General features: G+C 40.4%; 1 protein-coding gene across 1 annotated transcript in view; it reads right to left on the bottom strand.

The window, feature by feature from the left end:
• The window catches only part of PAPPA2 (pappalysin 2), a 154355-nt gene that overhangs the window by 112498 nt on the left and 16717 nt on the right, over window positions 1-25140 (bottom strand). Inside the window, exon 2 of the mRNA XM_018575089.1 lies at window positions 7328-8384. Within this exon, the coding sequence (XP_018430591.1) occupies window positions 7328-8384 (1057 nt within the window). The remainder of the gene's footprint in view (window positions 1-7327; window positions 8385-25140) is intronic.

The raw sequence follows: 25140 nt of genomic DNA, 5'->3' as shown, positions 1-25140 counted from the left end.
TGTGCATAAGTAAGTGCTTGACACTGTAAGCTCTTTGGGTACTGATGTGAATGACTATACTGTACCTTCCCAGTAAAGTGCTCTATAATATGTGTGGTGATATGTAAACACAGGTAAACAATTGTAATACATGTTTCTAGCTACTATATAAAAGGAGAGAACAGTAAAAAAGGGAAAAAAATAATTACCCTCTTACAGCAAATTGGCCTATTCTTGCAGAGGTTGTTTTTCCAAATATATAGAAACTCACACACATACAGAGGATACCCTTATTGGACATGGCTGAAATTGGCCCCAGATTGAACAGAAGGATAGTGTGAATGGTAGACAAAGAGCCAAGAACAACTTGAGATACAAGCTGAACTACAATGTCAAGGTACGTTAGTGTCTGACTGCACCATCCATCGCTTTTTTTTTTGCAGCAGCAGAGGTGGGCTTAAAGGAAGAGGACCCTGAAGGAATCCACATAATTTTTGGGGAGTTTTAATGCCTGATTTTGAAGATATTGCTGATAATAATGAAATTAAAAAATTAAGTGAATCCAAACATAGCTGTATATCCATTTGAAAGTCTTGGGGGCAAATATTGATGGTAAATTCTTAACATTTTAGGTAAACTACTGAAAAAATGAAAAAAACATGGTAGGCTGGCCATTGTCATGGGGGATGCTTGTGGGACGCCATAAAGTTTGATGAGGGACAACTGGCCAACATGTACTAGAGACAAAGACTACAGGAAGGTGTTTTACTACAAGAATTAAGAGGCACCGCATTTTAACATTAAAATTGGCAAGCAGCAGAACAACAGAAGCAAAGGCAGGAGTTTTACAAAATACAAAAATAAAGACAATTTAGAGGATGCAGAAGTGTAAATTTGACCAGTAGCAGGACCATTTTATGCCTAACGTTTATTTTTACTATCAGGATAGGTTGAGGGTGCAGTGAATGTAACTGATATATTTTGAGATGGTATAGGTGCACAGTGTTCTTGCATTCATTTTATTTTTCTTTGAAACATTGCAGCTATGTTATGTAAACAAAAGGCAGCTCCAAGAACATATAGTCAGTAACAAGTGAATGCTGCACTTTGAGCATCCTGAACTTAAAAAAAAGACACTATCAACATAAAACAAAAAGCAAGAAACCCCCCAAAGAAATTAAACCCACAAACACCCCAAATATGACCCCCGAAACTGAAGCCACCTATTTTTAAAGTACGTTTTGCTGCAGAAAAAAAAGAACCTAACCTAAAATAAAGGCACTGTCAAAATATCCCCAAAATAAATGTAGACCCCCAAAGCACCAGCCCCTAAAACAAAAGCTAATTTTTTTTCTAAAGGGAATTTTTGCAGCAATGGATAGGATAGCAACTAACAAGCTAAAAGTGACCACTAGCCTCAAATTAACCACAACATAAAATAATGACAAAAAAAGCCCCCAATAATAAGAGCAAAACATGCAGCAAAGGTGACTCATTGCCCAAGGAGCTAGAAATCAGAATTAAAGTACAGTTTCCTAAATTACCTTAATCTCTCCCTATGCAGTGGGTCAGCTCCCCCTATGTTTTCTTCATAGCAGTTTCCAATACACTGAAACTATGGCTGCTCTATGCCCCCCACCTTTATAGTTAGGGGGCTGGTTTAACCAAATGTCCCCTGTATTGGTCCTTCAAAGCCTTCTGGCCATAGTTCAAGGACCATGCAGTGCATTATGGTTAAAAAGAGATTCTCCCAGGCGAATCAGCACATACATTTGCCAGGGCTTTGAATCTCAAACCCGCAGGATTCACCTTGAACCCATGGTAAAAGCAAACTCGAAACTCATCCCTATTCATATGTTACAATAATGTCAGCACATCAGCACACATGAAGACTAAGACTATACCACTTTAGACTAATAAAGGATGACCTACATAAAGCTCTATACCATACCAAATTCAAAGATTTTACATTATAATGATTAACAGTGTATATATAAGCAAACTTTTTTTTAGTTTTAGAAGGAGCAGAGTAGAAAACTCTCTCAGGTTATTTTTTTGCCGTCTGTGTCCTGCTGCTGTCCTTCACTTCCTGGTTTGGAGACACAACAAGAAATGAGAGGAACTCTCTCTAACATGACTTACATTTCCTTTCATCTCTTGCTCTCAGGACAGCTCTTAAACTTAGGAATCCCAATTATTTTGTGTCTCAATGACAATGCTCATCAGGATAAATACATGGGGACAAAGGATCTAACCCTTCACCATTCCATGCAAAAGTAAAAACAAAATCTTACATACAGTTTAACTGATGATAAAAGTGTTGGAACTCCACTTAATTTTACCCGGAGGCCTTCTTTTTTTCAGAACCTGTTGAATATGCTGAAATTGGGCATGAAATGTTGCTGACTTGATTAATCTATTTCTTGGTTCAGCTGAATTAATAAATGTGTTGAATTTAATAAATGTAAAAAGTCAGTTATATATCATCTGTCTAGAAAAAAATAACAAACAGTCAGCATATTTGTAATATATATTAATTTCATGCAAGATTGAAACTCAGTTAAAATGTGCGTGAATTAGCAAATCAAGCTACAGTATTTAGGTCACTGTTATAAGTTCGTCTCTATTTACAGGGCAGTAAAGAAATTGTTTCGCAAAGGGGACTCAAGTAAGGACCACAATGCGGGACTTGAGTAAAGCCTAAGGCAGAAGAGCACATCTGATAGGCAGCTATGTGATCTGTGCATCCTTGAAGTGGTTGCCAAGTGGTGCTAATCAAGCAGTGAATCGCGTCTGACTTCTGGGCTTTCCCTGTCACACTATTTTCTCTTATAGCACACTATTCAGATCAAAACGTAAGCATGCAGTATTTTCTAAAAACCATTCACAAGACAACAAAGGTCCTCCAGCAAAAAAAAGGATACCAGCTAGATATGCCAAGATGATAGTAATGAAGATCACCAGCACTCACAAGTGACCCTGATTAAGGGACCCTGCGCGGTCCCGAAACGTTGGCTGTTTGATATATGTGACGTCATTCTACAATAAAGAGAACTTCTGGATTTCTTCCATTTGTGAGTGCTGGTGATCTTCATACTATCATCTCTGGATTCGCACAGCGCCATCCGTGGACATCACTGCGAGCACCATTGCTATTCCATAGATGCTGTATGGTGTGCATGCAGGGGACACTTCTGCTGACAAAGCTAGATATGCTGGACTTGTTTCTCTGGGGAAGAGTGTGACAATTTATTTAATCAAAAGGAAACTATTATGGTTTTTGGTGATAATGACTTTATATTTTCATGTGTTCAATTTATTTTATTTTAGGCTAGGTCCACACCTAGACGACACCTTGCCACGCGGTCAGGAGTCGCCAAGGTTTGCAGCACGGATGTCACCCCATTGAAATCAATGGGGCCACCGGCAATCGCTGCCTTCATTGTACAGGACCGCGCAATCCCGGGATGCGGTTCCTGAGTGTCGTGCGGTGTAGTGCAGGTGTGAACCTAGCCTTACAGTTTGTTTAAAATCTTTATTTTACAAATAAATATTTAATAGAGGGTCAGTGACTGAGGAATAACAAAGCCATTTGGATTTTCTAAAGAAAGAGCATGAAGTAAAGTAGTTGTTTCCTTTCAGACTGTCTCTCTATATTTAAAACTTTGTATGAGTCTGACAGAGAAGGGAAAGTGGGAAGGAAGGAGGAGGGATGTGAACAACTATGAGCTCTGTAGTGAACAGGCTTTTATAAGATTAGTATTAAATGTGTGAAAGGATCCTGGAGCTTCACTTTCTGGAAATCAAATATAAAATATTAATATTTCATATAGACTTTACAAAAAATGTTTTGTAGTCCTAAACACAAATACATAAACATATTTTTTTTATACATGCTCACACTGCCATTGTAATTGTAGCACTTCTCCTGGGAGATTAAATGACTCCCTTAGTGGTATGCCAGGCTAGCATTTCCATCTCAGTTCTGGTTCTTGGTGTCGGTGCAAAATAAGTTGGCTATCACTCTAGTCTTTTTTATATTGTTTGCTGAACTTAATTCTAGTGTTTAGGGATACAGGATTCCCAAAAATTGCACAAAAAATAACATTTATATGCAAAGCATAAGCATAGCACATAGTGTTCAGTTGTTCTCTCCCCTTTGTGGAGCAAAATCCTGTAATTTGAAAAATGTGTGTCATGCTTGTGGTGCCATTCATTGTTAATAGCAACCCAAGGACGCCAAGCAAGATGCGCGCTTGTTGTGGTTAACAAATGCACAAAGCCGCAAAACGCGCATGAACTTCTTTACTGCTTTAGTTGTGCCAAAGGCGTGACATGAATTGCTACAAACACGCAACAAGACACATAAACATCATGTGCGATATCTCACTGTACAAGTGCGAATGGGGGCTAAGTGCCCTTGCATAATGCACCTGGTGTGAACCAGCCCCTGTGCATATGCTGAGGGAGCATTTAAAAAGTGTAGCTGGATTCTACAGTGCTTCTAACTATTCATACATTTCTGAGAATTTCAAAGCCCAAATGAAGTCACAGAAATACATTTTCAGTAAAAAAAAAGCTATTGTACTAACTACCACCGTTTACACAGACTTACCTTCATCTTCAGTTCCTGTTATAGCTTTATGTACGTGTCTATGACTGTACAGTCCAATAGGCACCAACATTTTGTGTTTTGCCCAGTGGACTCCAAAATCTAACAGGAATGACTAAACACACCCTGCCCATTCACCCTCACTACAATTCTGTTTAAGAACAATAGAAAGGAGGATGTGGCAATAACTTATCCATGCCAGCATAGAACACGGAGAGGGAGAGCAGGAAACTATTTTGAGTCATTTCCAATTAAAAATCAGTTATACATCATCATACATAGTGATACAGGGTTATTATTTAACAAAAAAGCATGAGACTTAAATTGGCCTTTAAAATACACCTGTGCTGAGACTATGAACATTAAGCTGGGTTTACATTGTTACGCTGCATTAAAAAAAATAGTGCATGCAACTTTGTCGGTGAGTTTGGTGCATTGGGCAGCCCATTTAAATGAATGAGGCTTGTTTTAAAGTAATCTTACTGCTTGTTCAGAAAATGTAAATACTGGGTTCACACTGTTGTTCTGCATAAATGTGTGTTACGTTAAGCCAACTCATTTATTTGCATGGGCTGCCTAATGTAACAAAACACACCAAAAAAGGTGCAAACACTATTTTTCATAATGGAGTGGACTACAATGCTTGCCAGTGCACAATGGTGTATTGTGGGGTGCTGCAATACATTCTGTCAGCAAGATGCATTGGGTTGCCATTTGTTCTGAATGTGACCGCATTGCACCAAAGTGCCTGACATGCATTGCAGTAATAGAGTGAGGACTTGGTGTGCACTGTCTAGGTGTAGGTTTACTTTGAGGACATGGTACTTACTATGGTTGAGCTTTAACCCCTTCGTGACGGGAGACGTACACTGTACGTCCAGCCACAAAGGGACCAAATGACTCGTCACGTACACTGTACGTGACGAGTTATTTGCTGCACTAGAAGGCTGCTAACCGCTGAGAATCAGCGGTTACCTTTCAGTAATAGATGTCTAACTATCTAGAGATCCATTACTGAAAGGGTTAACCTTTTTCAGACACCCGATACCTTAATATCGGGTGTCTGAGAGTCACAGCAAAGCAGACACACATGTCGGCTTTTGCCGGCATTCTGACAGCTCGTATAGATCGAGAGATATCTCTCTCAAGCTATACTGGCTTTTTTTTTTTTTATCTTTTGACTTTCAAGAATAGATACAAAATGTTATGTATTAGACACATAATGTATCTATTCTTGAAAGTAGAATGTTTAAGTTTTCTGAAACATTCACTGACAGCTGAATCCTGAACTGCTGCAGGATCAGTGTCACTAACTTATTATCGGCTGTTCTGAAGTTTGAAGCAGCCTGATAATAAAAAAAATGTATTAATTTATCAAGCAGTAATAGTGAGATTAATTCACAATGACTGCCTGATATAATTAAATAAATAAAATTTGTCAGTATAAAAAAAGTGAAAAGTGTAAATAAATTTAAAAAAATAGTGAAAAGTGTAAAAAAATTAAAAATAAGGGACAAATAAATGAATGTATGTATTGCATTTTTTTTTAGCTGTGCTGGTTTTGTTAAAAAAAAATACTACAAATCAAAACTGGGAAAAAAAGTTTTTTTTTACGTTTTTTCCTCTTTTTTTAATTTGTATTGGTCCTAAGTGAGGCGTTAGACACACATATGTGATATAAATATATAGCCCTATCTGTCCTCTAAAAAACAATATATAATATGTGTGGGTGCACTTTGTAAGAAAGTATGTTACTGACGTGGAAGAATCACACAGCAAAAATGTCAAAAGTGTGTCAGTCATTTACGAACAGAAACCAAAAACAAGCTCAGTCATGAAGGGGTTAAGATCTTGGTGAGATTTCAAGAGTCCATTCTGGAGTTTGCTGGTTTTTGACCCAGGTAGTATTCATATCTTCCAGTCATTCTGTATACACCACACTATTAGCTACTACTGACTAGACAACTACAAACCAGGGTTAGGAAAGGACTGCTAGGATGTCCAGAATGTAACAGCTAAAGCTTAAAAGTTGTGAATGCCACACTATTTAAAACTATACCCAACAGAGACAGAAAACCTTTAAATATCCCTACCTGCATTACTCACATACACAAGACACTCCATTCTTACAATGCCCAGTTTTTGCTTATACCATGTCCCCTTCAATATCAAGGTCTAACCCTGTGCTTTCCCCATGAAGGCCATAGCAACAGTTTCATATTAAAGCCCCTGCAGCAGGTTATACTTACATTTCGGTTGCTCCCCTACCACTTTATTCACTGCCAGGATCAGGGAGAATAAGTTCTTTGTAAGCTCAAAGTTCATACTAGTAGGGGCTTACTCAGGGCCTAGGACTTTCTCCCTGTCCCTATGTGATGTAGCTGGTTCTTAGCGTCTTAGTGCCAGAGTAGCGAGGAAGCAAAGGGAACGTAAGTATAATTTTTTGCAAGGTCCGCCACTGAAGTGAACTTTTTGCTCAGCTCCTGCATGGGAAAAGCACAAGTCCACTTTAAGACTTTCTTGAAAAATTCAGTTTGACTATAATAGGGGTAAGACATGTGCATTATAATATAGTACCAGTAATGCCTTAATGTGGATTGTAGAAAAATGAAACACAAAATAATCTACAAGAATGTACATAGGTATAAAGAAATAATAGCAGAATTGTTTATACCAAAAGGTTTAGGGAAACGTTGAATATGCACAATTTTACGACTTCTTTCCATACATCCTTACCTCCCCGGTGCATCAGGGTCAAAGCAAGTCTTGCTAGTATTCCCATGGTCTTTGGTTAAGCAACAGTCTCCATCATCATAGTCATCTCTTGCGGTGTTGCATTCAAAGTGGCATACTCCATCACCTTTCTTCCTAGAATTGCATGGTCTGAAGAACTCACAGTCACCACCATCATTGCCAGTAAGTAGATGCTTACATTCAGGATCACATTGGTCATTGCCGACTTTCCCTGGCTCACAACCAGGAAGCACTACTCGATTTCGTAGGCTAGAGTTATGAACCTCCATTATGTTTAGCTGCCAGCGAATGCTGTATGGGCTAAAAGCATCAGATAAAGCCTGATGTTGCCTCTGAATTTGCTCAGCACTTACCAAAGGCCTGGAACCATCATCTTTACACAGATTGACCACCCGGTAATGGACCTCTTTTTCCCATTTTGCCCCAGGCTGGCTATATCCAGCAGATACATCCGGCAAATCACATAAAGTTTTCCCACAAGGAGGAAGTAAGATGGAGGAGATCATGTCCTTTACTGGAACAAGCCCTGGTACAACTTCCGGATGCACCCCATCTCTGTATATGCTCCATATATTCCTGGACAACAATGAGAAGCTTTGTACTCCTAGTAAAGTCTGATATGGTCTTCTCATGGATTCAGTTCTCAACTGTTTCTGAGTCCTAACCTCTGACCACAGATGGAGGGAGAAGAGATAGCCTCGATAGTGGTTACCAGTCTCTGAGTTGTCTCCACCAACCAAGAGGGATCTGCATATTGATAAATAAGTACTATGAAGGGGACCCAGTTGATCTTCTGCTCTAGCAACTTGTACTCCATCCACATAGAGTAACATTTGTTGCCCATCATAGCTAGCAGCAAGATGACTCCAAGTTCCGGGGTTGTAGCTTTGTGGAGACAACAAGGTAGTAGCACTTGGAGAACGGTCAGTCCGGAGTGAGAAGTAGAAACGTGCATCTTTTTTTGACCCGAACACAGCAGGACGTATACCAATAGACCAACCACGGTCACTCACCACATGAGAGCAATTATCATACATGCCTGGTAGAAGACACAAAGAGGGATAGCTGATAAGGAGTTTGCATAGCTAAGCATAAGGGTTACATTTTGTAGGAAAATCACATTATAAAATAAAATCATCTTCACCTCTAGCCATCAGAGATCCAGTCATAGATGGCTGTGTAATAAAGCCAACTTGACTTTTATCCCAATGACTGCAGAAAAAAAAATCTCTTCACGGTGAATTGCAATTATAATGCACTTGCAGGTAGTCTCCTGGATTCATACTATCATTAGTTTCTCAAGGACCTAATCAACACATTGTAAAAACTACATTTCCCGAATCAAATTAAAGAAAAAAAATCTTCAGAAATCTGATGATTTTACAAACATTTTCTTAGCATGTCAAAACAGCATGACAATTGACATTTTTTTTTCTTTATAAAAGCACACCTTTTCCTCCACTTCCGCTATAAGCCAATTAAGGCTCCTGTGTATGTTATCACAATCTCATGTTATCTAAGTAACTGAAAGTCACAAATTAAGTGGAAAGAAGACAGCAGGAAGATCTCAAAAGCAGTGACTACCGCTTATTTAACCTTCTCCCGTGACCCAAAGCTCAGCTATTGCCTGCGATATACTGAGAGCGCCACAGCTGGGACGGATCCGGACAATATTGTTGAGATCTGAGTGACAGCTGGCTTTGCCTATCTACCTCTCCCCCGTTCATTCCTCCACTCAGCGCGGGAGAATCGGAGAGGGGGGATCCCTGCAGGGAGCGGTGACTGACAGTGACTGCTCACTGCAGGGAGACAAGCGGAAGTGAGTGGATTGGTGCATGTTTCTGCTCACTTCCCGATCAATAGAACCGACCTGTGACAACTTCTTTGTCACAGGTGGGCTCTAACTATGAGGATGAGTGGAAATCACTCACCTCATAATTCTCCTTTAAGTTAGGGTTATATTCTGTAAAGCAGGAGTGCTTAAAGTGAGTTCTGTTTGAATGAAGCCTGCAAACAATGTGCAACTTAATTCATAAATACATTGGAGAGAATTTATCAAAACTGGAGCAGACAGAATCTGGAGCATTTTTTTCAGTTTGTTCAGTTAAGACTTAAAAATGAAAGATAGAAGCTGATTGGATGCCACAGACAACTGCTCCAGATTATGTGTGCTCCAGTTTTGATATATTCCCCTCATTGTAACAATATTTTTAGAATGTATTTTGGTTAAAAGCTGTATGAATAAAGCCTGCAAACAGATTTTGTGGAGGTAAGTCATAAACGCATTGTAACAATATTACTAAAAGGTAATGAAAAGAAAAACAAATGTATTTTTCCTGTGATTTGCACATAAAGTCAGTTCTAGAGAGCCTGAAGTGTAAATAAATAAATAAGCCTTTGTTATACCTAATTAGTTCTAATTGGCACCTTCATCTGTTCCATCTAATAGATATTTTTGTATATGCGTTTTACCTTTTGAACATAAACCTTTTTTTTTTTAGTCTTTATTCAGTTGGACCAGTCTTGTAGCACTACAAATTAAAAAACAAATTACAGAATTGAAAGACGCCTTTATGTGTAAATACATTTATCATGGTTTGTAGCAGAAACATAATGTTGGTACATTTATGAAAGGGACAGATCACAGAATAAACATTGCACTTGCCAGAGGAGACGGCAAAATTATGCAAAGAAAACATTTTGGTATTTTAATGTTAATGAAAACCTGGTTGAGTTTTTACATAATAGTTTTGACTATTAGAGGGGGTTATTCACAAAAGGGTGAAGAGTTTGGAGAAGGCAGGAGAAGTGAACAATCTAGGACAACATAGCTGAACTGGAAAGTGAGCTGAATTGGAAAATGTTTCCAAATCAGCTATTTTGGCCTAGATTGTTCACTTCTCCTGCCTCCTCCAAACTCTTCACCCTTCAGTGAATAACCCCCTAAATTGCATAGAAGTGATCGAACTCTTCTCCACAATACAAAACTAAAAACGTTTTGGTTGGCGTTTCACTTTAATTTACAGTTAATGTTCCATTGAAATGTATGCCAAATAATTATTTGTGCTGTAAAATAAAGCCAAAAGGGAAGAAGTAAATTGAATGTGGACAGTTCATTCATGGCTGCATAACTCTAAAATCAAAGTTATAAGGAATTCCCATATTTACATTTTATCATATAGTTGCTCCATTAATACAAAAAAAACCCCTAATAATTAGGGGAAATTGTGTATTGCTTCTATTTTATTCCCATTAAATCTGAAAACGTATATTTATTTAAATAGGGTGCCCTCATCATTAATGTAATACATTTAATTTTTGGCTGGTGGTCAGTGGGAAGAATGCAGCATCCTGCCCACTGTCCTGAAATGTAAATTCTACTTCCCACTGACCACCAATGTAAAGAACATTAATACCACCCACCAAGTCATTGTTTCCACTGAATTGCCTCCAAGAATTGTCTTTATTTTTGTACATATTGTCATGGCTGTGCTTTTGTTGTCTTTGTATTGGCACGATTGTTGCCCACATATTGTCAAAATTGTCGATTGGTTGCCCATGTATTGTCAAAATTGCCCATTTGTTGCCTACATATTGTCACTATTGCCCATTGTTGCCCACATATTGTCATGATTGCCCATTAGTTGCCCACAAATTGTCACGATTGTCCATTACTTGCCCACAAATTGTCACAATTGTCCATTGGTTGCAGGTGTATTTTCACAATTGCCCATTGGTTGCCCAAGCATTGTCACAATTGCCCTTTTATTGAGTATGCATTGTCACGATTGCCCATTGTTGCCCATTTATTGCCACAATTGAATGCTGCCTGTACACTGTAAGGACAGCCATTTGTTACCCATGTATTACCAGGATTGCCCATTTGTTGCCCACAGATGGAAATAATTGACTGTTTGTTGCCAACATATTGTATACGGTTGCCCGTGTATTGTCAGAATTGACATTCTTTGCTTACATATTGTCAAGTGAGCAATATTTAGAAAACCATGTGACTATAAATAATATTACTATAATAAAATAATAATACAATATTATTAATCCACTACAGGCTTCTTGCTATCAAACCGCACTGCTGTTATGCCCATGTTTCTCCATAACCAATAATGTGTAATTCTATTAAACCCTTAAATGTTATTTTATATTTTACTGACATGATTTATATGCAACATTCAGCTTCCGTTGTCTCCTTTTCTTTTCTGTCCATTATTATTTTTTGTTTAATTCCATGATTATTACTGAAAATAATTATAATGTTCAGAGGAGGGGGACGATAACCTGCCTTGGATGTCAAACACACTCCACTGTGTGTCCGGCCAGCATTAGGCCATCTATGTGCTGTATAACCACAATTTTGGATGCATAGTTGACCACAGAGATAAGGGTCAACTATTGTGTAATTGTGTATTGAAGCCTGCAGAGCAATGCAATCGAGATCAGTGCATTGCAGGTGCAATTTTCAGGCTCTAGTATTGTTTACATCTCAGCCCCAGGTCCCTACAGAGGTATGGATCTTTTGTTATAGGGCTGGAGGAGGTAAACAATGAACTGAGCTGGCACTCTATGAGTTTCTCTGCCCTGCTGGCTGGGCCTGAGAATGGATGATGCAGAACTATGCACAGCCACGCTAAATTTGAAACACGTCCTCCAAGGAAAGCACTGTTCTCCAGCATTGTTTACATCCCAGCCCCAGGTCCGTATGAAGGCATAGATCTTTTGTTATAGGGCTAGAGGAGGTAAACAATGAACTGAGCTGGAGCTCTATGTGAGTTCTTCTGCCCTGGTGGCTGGATCTGAGAATGGATGATGCAGAACTATGCACAGCCACGCTAAATTCGAAACACGTCCTCCAGGAAAAGCACTGTTCTCCGGCATTGTTTACATCCCAGACTCCGGCCCATACGAAGGCAGAGATCTTTTGTTATAGGGTTGGAGGAGGTAAAGAATAAACTGAGCTGGCGCTCTATGAGTTCCTCTTCCCTGGTGGCTGGATCTGGATGACACAGATCCATCCAGAGCCATGTTAAATTTGAAACAGGATTCTCCAGGGAAAGCATAGATGCCAACAGTCCTACATCTTGGTGCTCTGTCCCACTGATGCTGTGTCCCAAGATCACAGCATCATCCTTATTTCAGTTACTGAGCATACTAGTGGGTATCACTGAGTGAATTATGACCGCAAGTTAGAAGTCCCTGGAGGAGAGCGTGGTATGTGTCGGCCATGAGCGAGGGTGCCATGGTCCTGGGACGAAAATGTTGAAAAGTATGGGTATTTCAGTAAGTGGAAAGGGGGCAGTGTGAGGGTGCAGGATGTTATTCATATTACACAATAAATACGGTTGTAACATAAACCATATTCACATTAGTGGAGTATGCCGTTAAGAATGTACACCTTACTTAAGGCAGTTTTAACTGATTGCGCCGTAAACTACATTTACCTCTGCTGTCAGCTAGGATTCTGATTGGCTAAGCGAGAAAGCTCCAGCCAATAGTAAAGCATACTGCCCCAGCGTCCAGGCAAAGGATAGGTTAGCCGCGTCCTGAGCTCCCCACCCTACACACAGCGAGATGCACGCCTCTGTCTAGAGAAGAAGGAGCACAGCGCCACCTAGGGGCTCCTACGCTGCAAAACAGATCGGGAACTGATAGTACTCCTTTGGTGGCTTTCTGTTGGATGTCCGTGGTGAGGGGGGTGTGGCTCTGTGCAGTGGACGGGAAAGCTGTGATGGCACTGTCCGGTTGTGTGAGGTACGGTGAAGGTGAGCACTGGGCGCTGTGAGGTGTTGGTCATGGCACTGATCTTCCTTCCCTAGCTGACTTCCTGACAGCAACCAAAATGTATGGTAGACCTTGTGCCTTGTGACCTTCGACATGCTGGTGAAAGGGTTTTCTAAGAGTGCCGTCGTTCCTGGTCACCGACAAGGTGGGCACATCAGCTCTTTAAAGGCATAGTCCACCGTTTAAAAAAATATATAATAAATGCACTCACATGAATAAAAATGTGCATTTCTTACATAGCTACATTAGAGCCTGCAGAGCATGCTCCTGCATCATTTTCATCCAAGTCACAGGCCAGTATGGAGGTGCAGAGCTTCTGTTATGGGGCTGCAGAAAGGAATCAATAGACTACAAGTGATGTGAGGTCACTGCGGAGGAAGGTGGGACTTGTTGTTTTCCCATTCAGAGATCCCTGTGAATGGACAACGTACCTTGTGGGACTGCACCAGCAAACGATGCGTAAATGTGTTCAGAGAGATTTGTTGTGTGGACACCTCTGCTGGATACCATGTAATATTCTGACCATTTGCTTTTCTACACCGCTCAAGGCTCAGTCCTGACTTAAAAGAGATAGTTCTCTTAAGGGTTACAGAAGGACATATACTAACCTTCTCCTGTGACCCAAAGCTCAGTATATTGCAGGCTATTGCCTGCTACATACTGAGAGCGCCGCAGCCGGGACGGAATGACTGACAGTCACCGCTCACTGCAGGGAGATGATCGGAAACTGAGAGGATCTGTGCATGTTTCTGCTCATTTCCCGATCAATAGAGCCGACGTGTGACAGTGTCATTGTCACAGGTCGGCTCTAACTATGAGGATACAGTAATACCTTGGTTTACAAGTAACTTGGTTTGAGAGCGTTTTGCAAGACAAGCAAACATTTCTGAAAAATGTTGCCTTGATATACAAGCAATGTCTTGCAATATGAGCAAAATTTTGTAGAAAAGCGCCACCCGAATAAGGCTTGTAGCAGTGCGAGCGATGAACCTGTTTAACGACAATGCATGTCACATTGGATAGATTCCTTGTTTAAACGGCTCTCTAGATCGGGAAGTGAGCGAACACATACCATTGCACACTAACTTCTCGATCATCTCCCTGCAGAGAGTGGTGACCGTCAGTCATCACCCACCGCAGGGATCCCCCCCCCTCCACGCAGCTGGGCGGCTACAGAAATGTTGTTATCCGCTTCAGCTGCGGCGTCTTAGTATACCCCGAGCAGCAGCTCGCGGTATACTGCGGCGTCTCAGTATAACGCGAGCTACATATACTGAGCCTAGGGTGACGGGAGCACGCTAGTTTGTGTCCTCCTGTTACCCTAAGGAGAACTATGGGGAAAAGCCTTAACCCCATAGTTCTCCTTTAAAATTCTTCATGCAGTTTTTACTTGGATTAGGGTTTCTTGGCTTCTTTTGAGTTAAAAAGTTCTACTTGCTTCTTCTTTGTAATGTGTGGAGGGGTTGTGAGGGGTTAAATGGTTTAAAAGCCTGGCTTCTGCATTCAAGTGTCAATGAAGTTAATAGGAGGAACACAATCCTCATGTGTTTCTACAGTGTGGAAAATAATTATTTAATCCCCAGCAGATTTTGTAAGTGTGCCCACTTACAAAGAAATGAAAAGTCTATAAGTTTTTATCCCTGCACAGATTTTACCAGCACACAACCTTTTGCACTGGAGACACCATGACAGAACTGGAACTAGCCGATAATACCAGCACACAGCCTCCCTGCAGTGCAGTGAATTTACCAGCGCAGAGCTGTGAGAGGAGGATAGACGCCGGCCGCCTGTGACAGTTTCTCTCCTCCCCGCTGGGATGTAGAGCGTCACCCAGTGGGGGAGGAGGGAAAGAACGGATGCACCGATGTATCACCCAGGCAGCCGATATATCGGTACATCCCTAGTTCTAACCAATATTTATTTGCCAGGCAGCCAAAGCTCTAAGTCTAACCTTGACATACGTTCACTTCAACCCCTAAACTTCATCCTGAACCTGAATTGAAAACAACTTACCTAAACCACTGCTAGCAAATCAGCAGGTATCCCTAGGTGTCCGCATATCTGATAAGTCCTTCTTTCAACCCCCATACAGCCTCGGTGGGTCCTTGGCTAGAACTACAGTGTAAAATATCGGTAGGAGCAGCAATGTTATACAATCAAGAAAACAAAATATTATAATCAGTAGGCATAGCATTGAAATAATTACTTTGGGTCTTTTCTGGAATAACTGCAATGCAATGCTGGCAAAACTGATGTAAGTCAAGCAGGTGTAATCCATTGACATGCTGATGTTTAGTTCTCCTTCTAGTTGTATCAAAATGAGTGCAGTATTCCTTCTGATTGTGCGGGGCATTGCAACAAAAAAATGTGGACATGGTGCACAGTCTGAGATAAGCTGCTATTTCATCTTCAGGAGCAAGCTCCCGTCCATCTTATTTCTTGTTTAAATACAGTAAATAGCGCAAACAACAACAATTGCCATAGAGAAACATTATTTTGACATAATGCACACCAGATTGCACATTTACTCATTTGGAAGCAAGCTGTGTTAATTTATTTTAATAACCAAGTTATTTTTTGTGGTTATCCAGCACACTACAGATGTTCACAGTACACATTATTTATCTTACAAATCATATTGAAAATCTACAGCGTTAATATCTATTAGATGTAAGATGCTGTTTCTTCTAAACGTATGTACAGTAGAAGATAGCAAAGATGTTCAGCTCAGGTGCGAATAAGAAAACTAACATTGCCCCCTGCAGATGTTATAAGAAAACTGCAGCGTTACCAATGAATGAGCTTGGAACACATTAGACAATGACAAATATTATTGCCTGTAAAATGAAAGTTACAATATGTCAGGATCTTTAAGAGTTTCCCCCAATTCGCATGGACCAGGGAACCCACAGGACCTTGCTGGCAGTTGCAGTAATGTGATGTCTTAACAAGCCAGGGACTTGTGTCAATTTTCATGCATAATTAGAACTGGTGAAAAGGTCACAGCAAAGCAATAGATATGAGTGTCCCAGAATAGAGGCTCTGCTTCATTACGGCTTATATGAGATTCCCTTTCGTTTGGGAATGAAAAAAAAATAAATATGCAGCATTTGAAAATAATAATCTCTTAATGCGACATACTTGAAGCAATAATTCCCTCTAGTGGCTAAAGATGGGTATTGCTATTAGGGAAGGGTTAATTAATATTAGTATTATATCCATCTGGTATACTGTTATAAAATAGGTCAGAAGGGCAGTCAGTGTCTTAGGAATAATCAGAGAGTTTTGTAATGTTCATTTCATAGTTATTAGACATATATTTACTATAATGGTCTATAATGTTTGGCCAGATATTGCTCAACTACATTTCTATAGTGTTGCTGCTAGCAGGTATGCATTGGATTTATTAAACGTAGTGGAAAGACGTGGGCATGTGCAGCTCAGAACAATAAACATGGGGGGTAATTCATCAAAACTGGAGCAGACAGAATCTGGAGCAGTTGCCCATGGCAACCAATCAGCTTCTCTCTTCAGTTTGCTCAGTTGAGATTTGAAAATGAAAGATAGAAGCTGATTGGTTGCAGTGCAAATCTGCTCCAGATTTTGTCTCCTATATGTAACCAAAACAAATTTACAAATTCACTTCCTTCACTTTTTATAAATCAACCCCAATGATCTCTACAACGTAACATTCTTCAGTCCACAGAGCACACCGTGTTCCTGATTAGACATATGTATTTTACTAGTGGCCATATGAACAAAGGTCTAATATAGCACTGGGATATTATCTGTTTTTGTCTTGTGAAATATGTAAATGGAATTGATGCGCTTAATGTCATGCTACTTAGAGGTCAAAAGTAAAAGATGGACTGTAAATGTTCACCTTTCCTGCTGTCCGCACCTTTGAATGCTACAGCAAGCCTGAGAAATCTTCATGTGGAACACCCAGTGATACCAACACTTCTCAGCTCTCCATGGTTCCTGCACCTGGCATCCACGTCACTACTAAGGGATGTGGAGGTCAGCAGCAACAACCGTGAAAGTTGGGGGGGATCCAGGACATCAGCACTACCCGTGGCGGAAACTACCGCCGGTGCAGACGCATCAGGGCCTCGGCCTGTGGGGGGCCCAGCACAGTCCCAGCGACAGATGGTACCCAGCGGCCAGCGGGCCCCCCATCTCTGCGCCGAGAGTGTCGGATCGTCCGTTCATCCGACACTCCCGGCGCAGAGATGGTGGGCCCGCCGGCCGCCGGATACTGATGGTTGCCATGGCGATAGAATGCTTAGCCCGATCGGGAGCTGCGCTGTGTAATCTGTGCTGATACAGCGGCGCATCCATGCTTTCTTTCCTCCTCGCTGGGCGCTGCTCTGTGTCCCAGCGGGGAGGAGAGAAAGTGACAGCCGGCCGAGCGCTGCGGGAGGAGAGCGCTGTGTTTGTGGGTTTTTTTGGGGGGGGAGGCAAAAAAAAATCTTGCACTAGGGCTCTTTGTTCCTTAGGTCCGCCACTGGCACTACCAGAAGTGCTAGCTTCACTGAGGAAAGGTGATTGACATTTCCGGAGATGTTAGTTGCTTGAGGATTTCACATGATAGTTGCTTAGTATTGGAGCTGCACAGCGGCTTAGTGGTTAGCACTTCTGCCTTGCAGTTCTGTTATCCTTGTTTTGAGTCCAGGTTCAACATGGACACTATCTGCATGAAGTCTGCATGTTCTGCCTATGCTCGGGTGGGTGTCCTTGGTGTACTCTTGCTTCCTCCTATACTCCAAAGACATACTGGTAAGTTAATTGGCTCTGTATGTGTGCCTATGGGATCAGGAACTTAGATTGTAGGCTCCTTGAGGGCATGGACTGATGTGAATAAATAGTATGTAAAACACTGGAAAAGTGTGTACATACTTGTAGTAAATAAATACATTTGCTGGTGAAGGCAGCAGGAAAAGTGAGCATTTACAATAATCCTTTACAGATATAGCTTGATTATTAAATTATAATGACAGGTTAGTTTTAAGGCAAAGTCTACCAGACAGTGAAATGTTCTGGCTCCTGCAGACTCTTCCTCCAGTCCCTTGGTATGAATTTCAGTTATAGGGACAGGAAGAAGAATGAATTAACTTAATCACCTCACTTGTATTACATTGAGAACTACTGGCTTTCTGCCACGGTGGCTTATTGGGCTTGTAGTCTCTCCATTCACAGATCGTGTCAAAGTATCGGTGAATAATGACATGGCTGTGCGGACAGAGCCACACACACATCTGCACCCAATTTAAAGAACAGACAGCAGCTTGCGGGGAGAAGAACCCTACAATTCAGGTGAGTGGGGGGGGAGAGGGTGCGGGAATGGGGGGGGGGGGGGGGGGGGTGGGGAGGGGGGGGGGTTGGGGGGGGGGGGGGGTGTAGATGTGACCATGTTTCATGTTACACCCTATATATGGCTGTAACATAAAACTTGTTATTAAAAGTAAACTTAACCTTTAAGGAGAGTGAGTTCTGATTGCTTGCTTTAAAAATGTGCATTTTAAATTGAGAAGAATAGGTATGTGGAAAGTGAGTAAACCTTTGCCAGACATGTCAGCCTTATTAGGGTACTGAAAAACTCTCCTGATTTTCTGTAGAATATATTGTAGAGTGAGTGTAATTGCTGCTCTTCTTTCATACTTCTGATATCCCGTTCATTCTTTTGTGCTGTCAGACATTTTTGTGCTGTCAGCCATACAGCATGTGGACCTAGATTTTACTCTGACAGTGCCTACAATGGTACCGTTTCTAATCCTTGCACAAAGAAACACAATAATGTATTTCAGTTTAGTATAAACACTTTACAGCACATATTTTATTTTTATATTCCAGCTGAGCTTTCGCCAAAGTGAAAATTGCACATGTATAGAAAAGCAGAAACATAGAATTGTAAGCTTGATTTCCTGCTACCTGAGACATGTAGCTCAGTCGTCCCTATTACAGAATTAAAACCACTGTCATTTTCTAACATATTTTTAAAGCAATGAATAGGGCATTAACCAAACATTCACTTCAGGTGAATTAATCGCTGATTTAAAACACATGCACCAGGAAATGCATTTGCAGTGAATGTTTGGTGAATGTAACTTTCACTGCTTTATAAATATACCCCTTGTGTTTGTATCTGTCCAAGAGTGCTATAAAATCATCCAACTTTTTCATTTGTTTCCTGTGGCAAATTGAGCTATTGTCAAAAGACTTTCAAAACATAATAATAAACAAAATAATATGCATGTCAGTTAAAGGCAGTTTAAAAAAAAAAAACTTCCTTTATGCTTTATGTAGCCCCTGTGTGTAGTAACATGAATGGGTTACCATGTCTTACGACTTTACAACAAATGACAAAGGTTTATCCTTTTGTTAAAAGTGTGAATGGAGCTAAAGTCCAATTACAAAAGCACAATTGTTCCCATTAAAAAAAATTGCAATTTCAGTCTATGCCGCAGTGCCAAATTTCACCAGCAGGTAGCAATGTGGGTGAAATCTGACATAGCATATATGTGTCCTTAGAACAATCGATGTGAATCACACCTATCTCTATTGTTCAGTACCTAGGTCACTAAAGTTATAGGAAATTCATATGGGACTGAATATTTAGACCACCTGATCTGACTTATAATCATATAGGAAAGAAAATATGCACAATGAAGAAAACGAGAAAGCCCTTAAGGTGCAGGAGAGCGCAGAGCAAAACAAAGAAAGCAGTGCATGTTTTCGCTGTAAAAAAACTGGTCACCTGAAAAAGAACTGTTCAATCTGGAAAGCTGAGCAGTGAAAGCGAGAGGAACCTGCAAGATAAAGAGCTAAGGCAGCTACAAAGGAAACTGCAGGCACATCATGGAGCGTTACCCTTAACGTGACTCAGGCACAACAAGTCACATGAGTAGTAGGGTTGCCACCTGCCCAGGATTCACCCGGACAGTTCGGGTTTTGAATGCTGTGTCCGGGTTTCATGGCAGCTGAAACCCGGACAAAAGATGTCATGCAGACAGGGGCAACCAAAATTAAGATAGGGGCTACTGGCCCCCCACTGAAAATAGTCTAAACTGTGATATTTACATATGATTGGACGCCGCTATTTCTATATGAATAAGCCATGACTCATTCTCCCAAAAAAAAATTCAGTGCGTTGCTAGAGTGTTCGGGTTTTGTTAGAAGAAAAGGTGGCAACCCTAATGAGTAGTGATGAGACTTTCTTCACAGAAATTGATTTCAGTGCAAAAGATAAAGTGTTCCTAGCAAACAGGAAAAGTATTACTGCAGAAGGTACTGGTCAAGGATTCTTGAACTGTAGTATCCTCGTGAAAAATGTACTGTATGTCCCAGATTTAGAAGGAAGCCCTCTATCAGTGAAAATAAGGGTTTCAGTTCAATTCCAGGGCAATGAATGTACAATCCAAAACAATAAGCAAGTCCTAGCAAAAGGAAAATTGGATGAACACCTATACAAACTCATCACCTCAGAGAAACAAGTCAAGACAGCCACTCATAATCCATACAACAACTGTATCCATCTATGGCACAGACAACTATGGCACCGAAACCCAGAAGCCTTAAAAGGACATTATAAAGTGAGGCTTATCAGAAGATATAACAACTTAGAGAAATGGCCAGATGCATGCTGTCAGATGCCAACCTACATCAGAATTACTGGGCAGAAGCAGTCATGACTGCAACATAGCTACAGAACAAATTACCATCAAAAGCCATTGAAAGCACCCCATTTGAAATGTGACATGAATCAAAGCCTAGCCTAGGGCACATTAGAGTGTTTGGATGTAAAGCTTACGCCTATATTCCAAAGGAGAAGCGATCCAAATTGGAGAACACAACTATTGAAGATATTCTGATGGGCTATAGTGAACAAAGTAAGGGATATAGAATCCTCCAGCCAAGGACTGACAAAATGATAATAAGCCGCAGTGTTTATTTCAATGAGAACCCATCACCAGAAAGAATGATCTAGTGAAGTTGTGAAGTGAATATGCCCAGTGAAACTGCAAAGGAAGCTGAGCCAAGTGAAGCCGCACATAAATCAGAACAAGAAGTAGAACTCACAATGTGTAAGTCAAGTTCCATTTTAAATTCTGCTGAACAACCCGAAATTAGAAGATCCACTCAGGCAACAAAGGGAATACAACCCTGCAAGCTGTCATAAACTGCTAAGACACATAGCATACTCAAACCAACATAAAAATTACCAAAACGTGAGGCCAATCAATGAAGGAAGGCAGCAGAAAAAGGAATAAAATCATTCCAAGAAAATAAAACCTGGACACCCACAGAGCTTCCCCTTGATCAAAGAACTATAGGAAGCAAATGGACTTTTAAGGTAAAGCTTGATGCAGAAGGAAATATTTACAAATACAAGGCGAGATTAGTTGCCAAGGGTTACTCCCAGAAATTTGGAGAAGACTACAATAAAACATTTGCTTCGTCGTAAATAACTCCACTATTAGGACACTCCTCATCGCAGCCAGGAAGGGCATGCAAGTTAAACACCTAGACATTAAAACCGCTTTCCTATATGGAGACATTAAGGAAGATCTCTACATGGAGCAACCACCAGGGTTTGAGCAAGGACACAACCTCGTGTGCAACCTCCACAAGAGCATGTACGGACTCAAGCAATCTGCAAGAATGTGGAATGAGAAAGTGAATGAAGTACTCTCAAAAGAGGGATTCACAAGAAGCAAGGCAGATCCCTGTCTTTATTCCAGGAATCAAGAAGACAGATGGATATACATCCTTATGTATGTTGATGACATTATAACATGTTTTGAACAAGAAGGGCACTATAGTCAAATAGTTCACAAACTAAAACAAAACTTTGAAATGAAAGAGCTAGGGAACATCCGTCACTATTTGGGAATTCAAATAGAGAGAGAAGAAGATGGAAGCTATCTTCTCAATCAAAGCCAGAAAATTGCAGAAATTTTGGAACAATTCCACATGCAAGATGCAAAAGAAGTAAAAACACCTATGTAATCAGGCTACCAAAAGAGCAATGAAGCAGAAAACTTGCTACCCAACAATGGCATGTACCGCAGAGCAATTGGAAAGCTACTATACATTGCCACTGTGACAAGACCAGAAATAGCAACAGCAGTGTGCATACTCGCTATAAAAGTCGCAGCACCCTGTCAGCATGACTGGAATGCAGTAAAGAGGGTAATACAATACTTAAAAGGAGCAATTCGGATAAAGCTAATACTGCCAGCAGTGTCAAATCCAAAACTATTTGGATATGTGGATGCTGGTTGGGCCAGAGACTGCACCGACCGTAAATCCACAAGTGGTTACATGCTCCAATACGAGGAAGGAACCATAAGTTGGTCTAGATCAGGGGTAGGCAACCTTGGCTCTACAGCTGTGCTGAAACTACAAATCCCATAAGGCATTGCAAGCCACAGGCATGACTCTCAGAGGCAGAAGCATGATGGGATTTGTAGTTTCAGCACAGCTGAGGAGCCAAGGTTGCCTATCCCTGGTCTAGATGAAAGAGAACAATTGTTGCACTTTCCTCAACTGAAGCTGAATACATAGCTGCAGCCACCGCTTGTCAAGAAGCAATATGGATTCATCAACCTTTTTTTTTTGATTAAAGTTTTTTTTTCCCATAACAGAATACAAAAACACAGAAAAACAAGTAACAGAAACAATCACAGTAGTTGAATACAGTGAGTCAACATCGTCATAAGGCATATACAAGTCAAATTATGTATGGTTTTACACAAAAATATATATAAAATTATGACTAGGATATAGTTGTTGTAGACATTTAAAAATAGACCACAGCATATGTAACCATGCAAAAACCAACTTCTTAATAAGCAATTATATCCAGGCATAGGGAAGAAGGGAAAAGAAAGAAGGAAGGGCAGAAAAGGGAGAGAGAAAGGAAAAGAGCAATCTTCCAAGGTAACGACCAGAGAGAACAGTAAATGTTAAAATCTAACAGAGTTGGTTTCAATCCGTATTCGTCAGCTTTTAATGCACATGGGCGTAGACATGCCAAACTACATCCCAATCATTGAAGACAACCAGGGATACATAAAGCTGACACAATCAGAAAGGGTCAACCCTAGAACCAAACATATCGATGTGTAGTATAATCTACTAAGGGACACTCAAGAGCAAGCTATTATCGACATTCAATATTGCTCGTCAGAAGAAATGACTGCGGATGCACTCACCAAGCCATTGCCAAAGGAACGTCAGTTCCCTTCAAGAGAAGCTAAACGTCATATAGAAACACATATGCTGTTGAGAAGGGGTGTTGGAAATACAACAGCTTATTACTGACATTCTACTGTTGTGTCTTTTGAGCTGTAGATGGTGCTGAAGTGCAATGATAGTCTGTGCTGGTTTTCTCTCTTTACATGCTTATAGCTATGATATATGGAGATTTATAATGCTGTATTCTGATATAAAGTTCTTCTAAGCAAGTAAAACTAAATTCAGCATTCCTCAGGATCTCAGTGCTTCATCTAAACACTTAACCAACAATCCTCAGTCCTGCGGGGGTCAGCATTCACCTCTCTCCCCCCTCCGCTCTGGTAGTGGAATGTCCCTCAGCATCCTCACATCTAACTTGCAATAAATTTGATCATGTCACAGGTCCTGAGACTGCGGCAGCCCGGGGAAGAAGAGGCTGCAGGTACCGGTCTAGCAGCCAGGCGGGTTGAGGATCAGGCGATTATATCTTTATTTTTTGCCCCTAGACTAAAATGAGCAGTTATCCCTGGGAGTAGCTCCGCTGCAAGGGTTAATTTTTACAATTTCTTGAGTTCCCCTTTAAGTACAACTGAAGCTGAACCTCAACGTCTTCTATTTAAACCATGTATTTTTTAACTACATCTAATATAAGTATCTACATCTGTGTTCATTTTAGCTTGATTTCAGAACAAAAGAAAACATTTGTATTTCTCTGTCTGTGTTTCTGTTGGAGATTTTTCCCTCATTTCCTGTCTGGTGAAACTGTTGCCACTGTGATAGTAGGGGGAAATCTCTTTAACAGAGTCCTGGATAGTTTGGGCTGGGCTTTCAGTTGTTGGAGACAGAAACAGCATTGACAATATCTATACTTTTATTTGTCTTGCTTAGTCTCTGGTGCCATAGAATAGGAATGTGTTGTTCAAAACTAGAACCAGACCAAGTATAATCAGCAAATCTAGCTCCACCAAAATGTGCTTTAAAAGAAATCCTTCAATACTATTTGACATATCAGTATTAAGGGGCCAAGACTTTATATTTTGTACGCTTGTATACAGCTAGCAGATGTAGCTTTATGCTCTTTTGTGCAGTGTTTAGTTTCTTAATACCTCCTGTTCTATAAAGCATTTGGGGGTTACAGAGCTCAGTAGCTCAAGCTATTCACCCCCCATTCCCCCTTTCTTTGTACAGCTGCCTGGAAATTCATTTTTGTATATCAAATATATTACATTTTGTTTATTTTTAAGAGCATATAAACAAACAAAATGACCCCAAACCATTATTGCTACCCTTTAAAGCACAGCAGTTTACTGTTTATTGATGCAACACAGCTAAATTGTAGTAGCACATTTTGTAAAAGTAATGTGTTGACCTTTTGCACAGACTGTTATGTGACAGTGAGATTTTGTAAATGTTTTTTTGTAGCTCAGTGACAGACTAAAATCACTTTTTTACATACAAACTCTTGATACCTCTAACTGAAGGCTGTTCAGCTGCTATTAGCATGTTATGTGCTATTGAGCAGAAAAGCCTTTTATATATTAAGAGCTATTCTGAGACCATTTGTGTTTACTAGAGATATGCAGTGAGCCAAAAATATATTCCAGAGTAAGGAAGAGGGGAAAAAAGAAAACAATTGTGCAGCCTATATTATTTTAAATCGTGTTAATAATGTTTGCCTGTTTATAAAAAATATGTGATATCTGGTTTGGTTTAGTTGTTTATGTGCGTATATATATCTAAAAATATATATATATTTATTT

Source organism: Nanorana parkeri, unplaced genomic scaffold (genome assembly GCF_000935625.1).
Source record: "Nanorana parkeri isolate BGI_ZX_2015 unplaced genomic scaffold, ASM93562v1 scaffold52, whole genome shotgun sequence".
Classification (NCBI taxonomy): Eukaryota; Metazoa; Chordata; class Amphibia; order Anura; family Dicroglossidae; genus Nanorana; species Nanorana parkeri.
The sequence above is the reverse complement of the archived record's forward strand: the minus strand, read 5'-3'. Positions and strand labels throughout refer to the sequence as shown.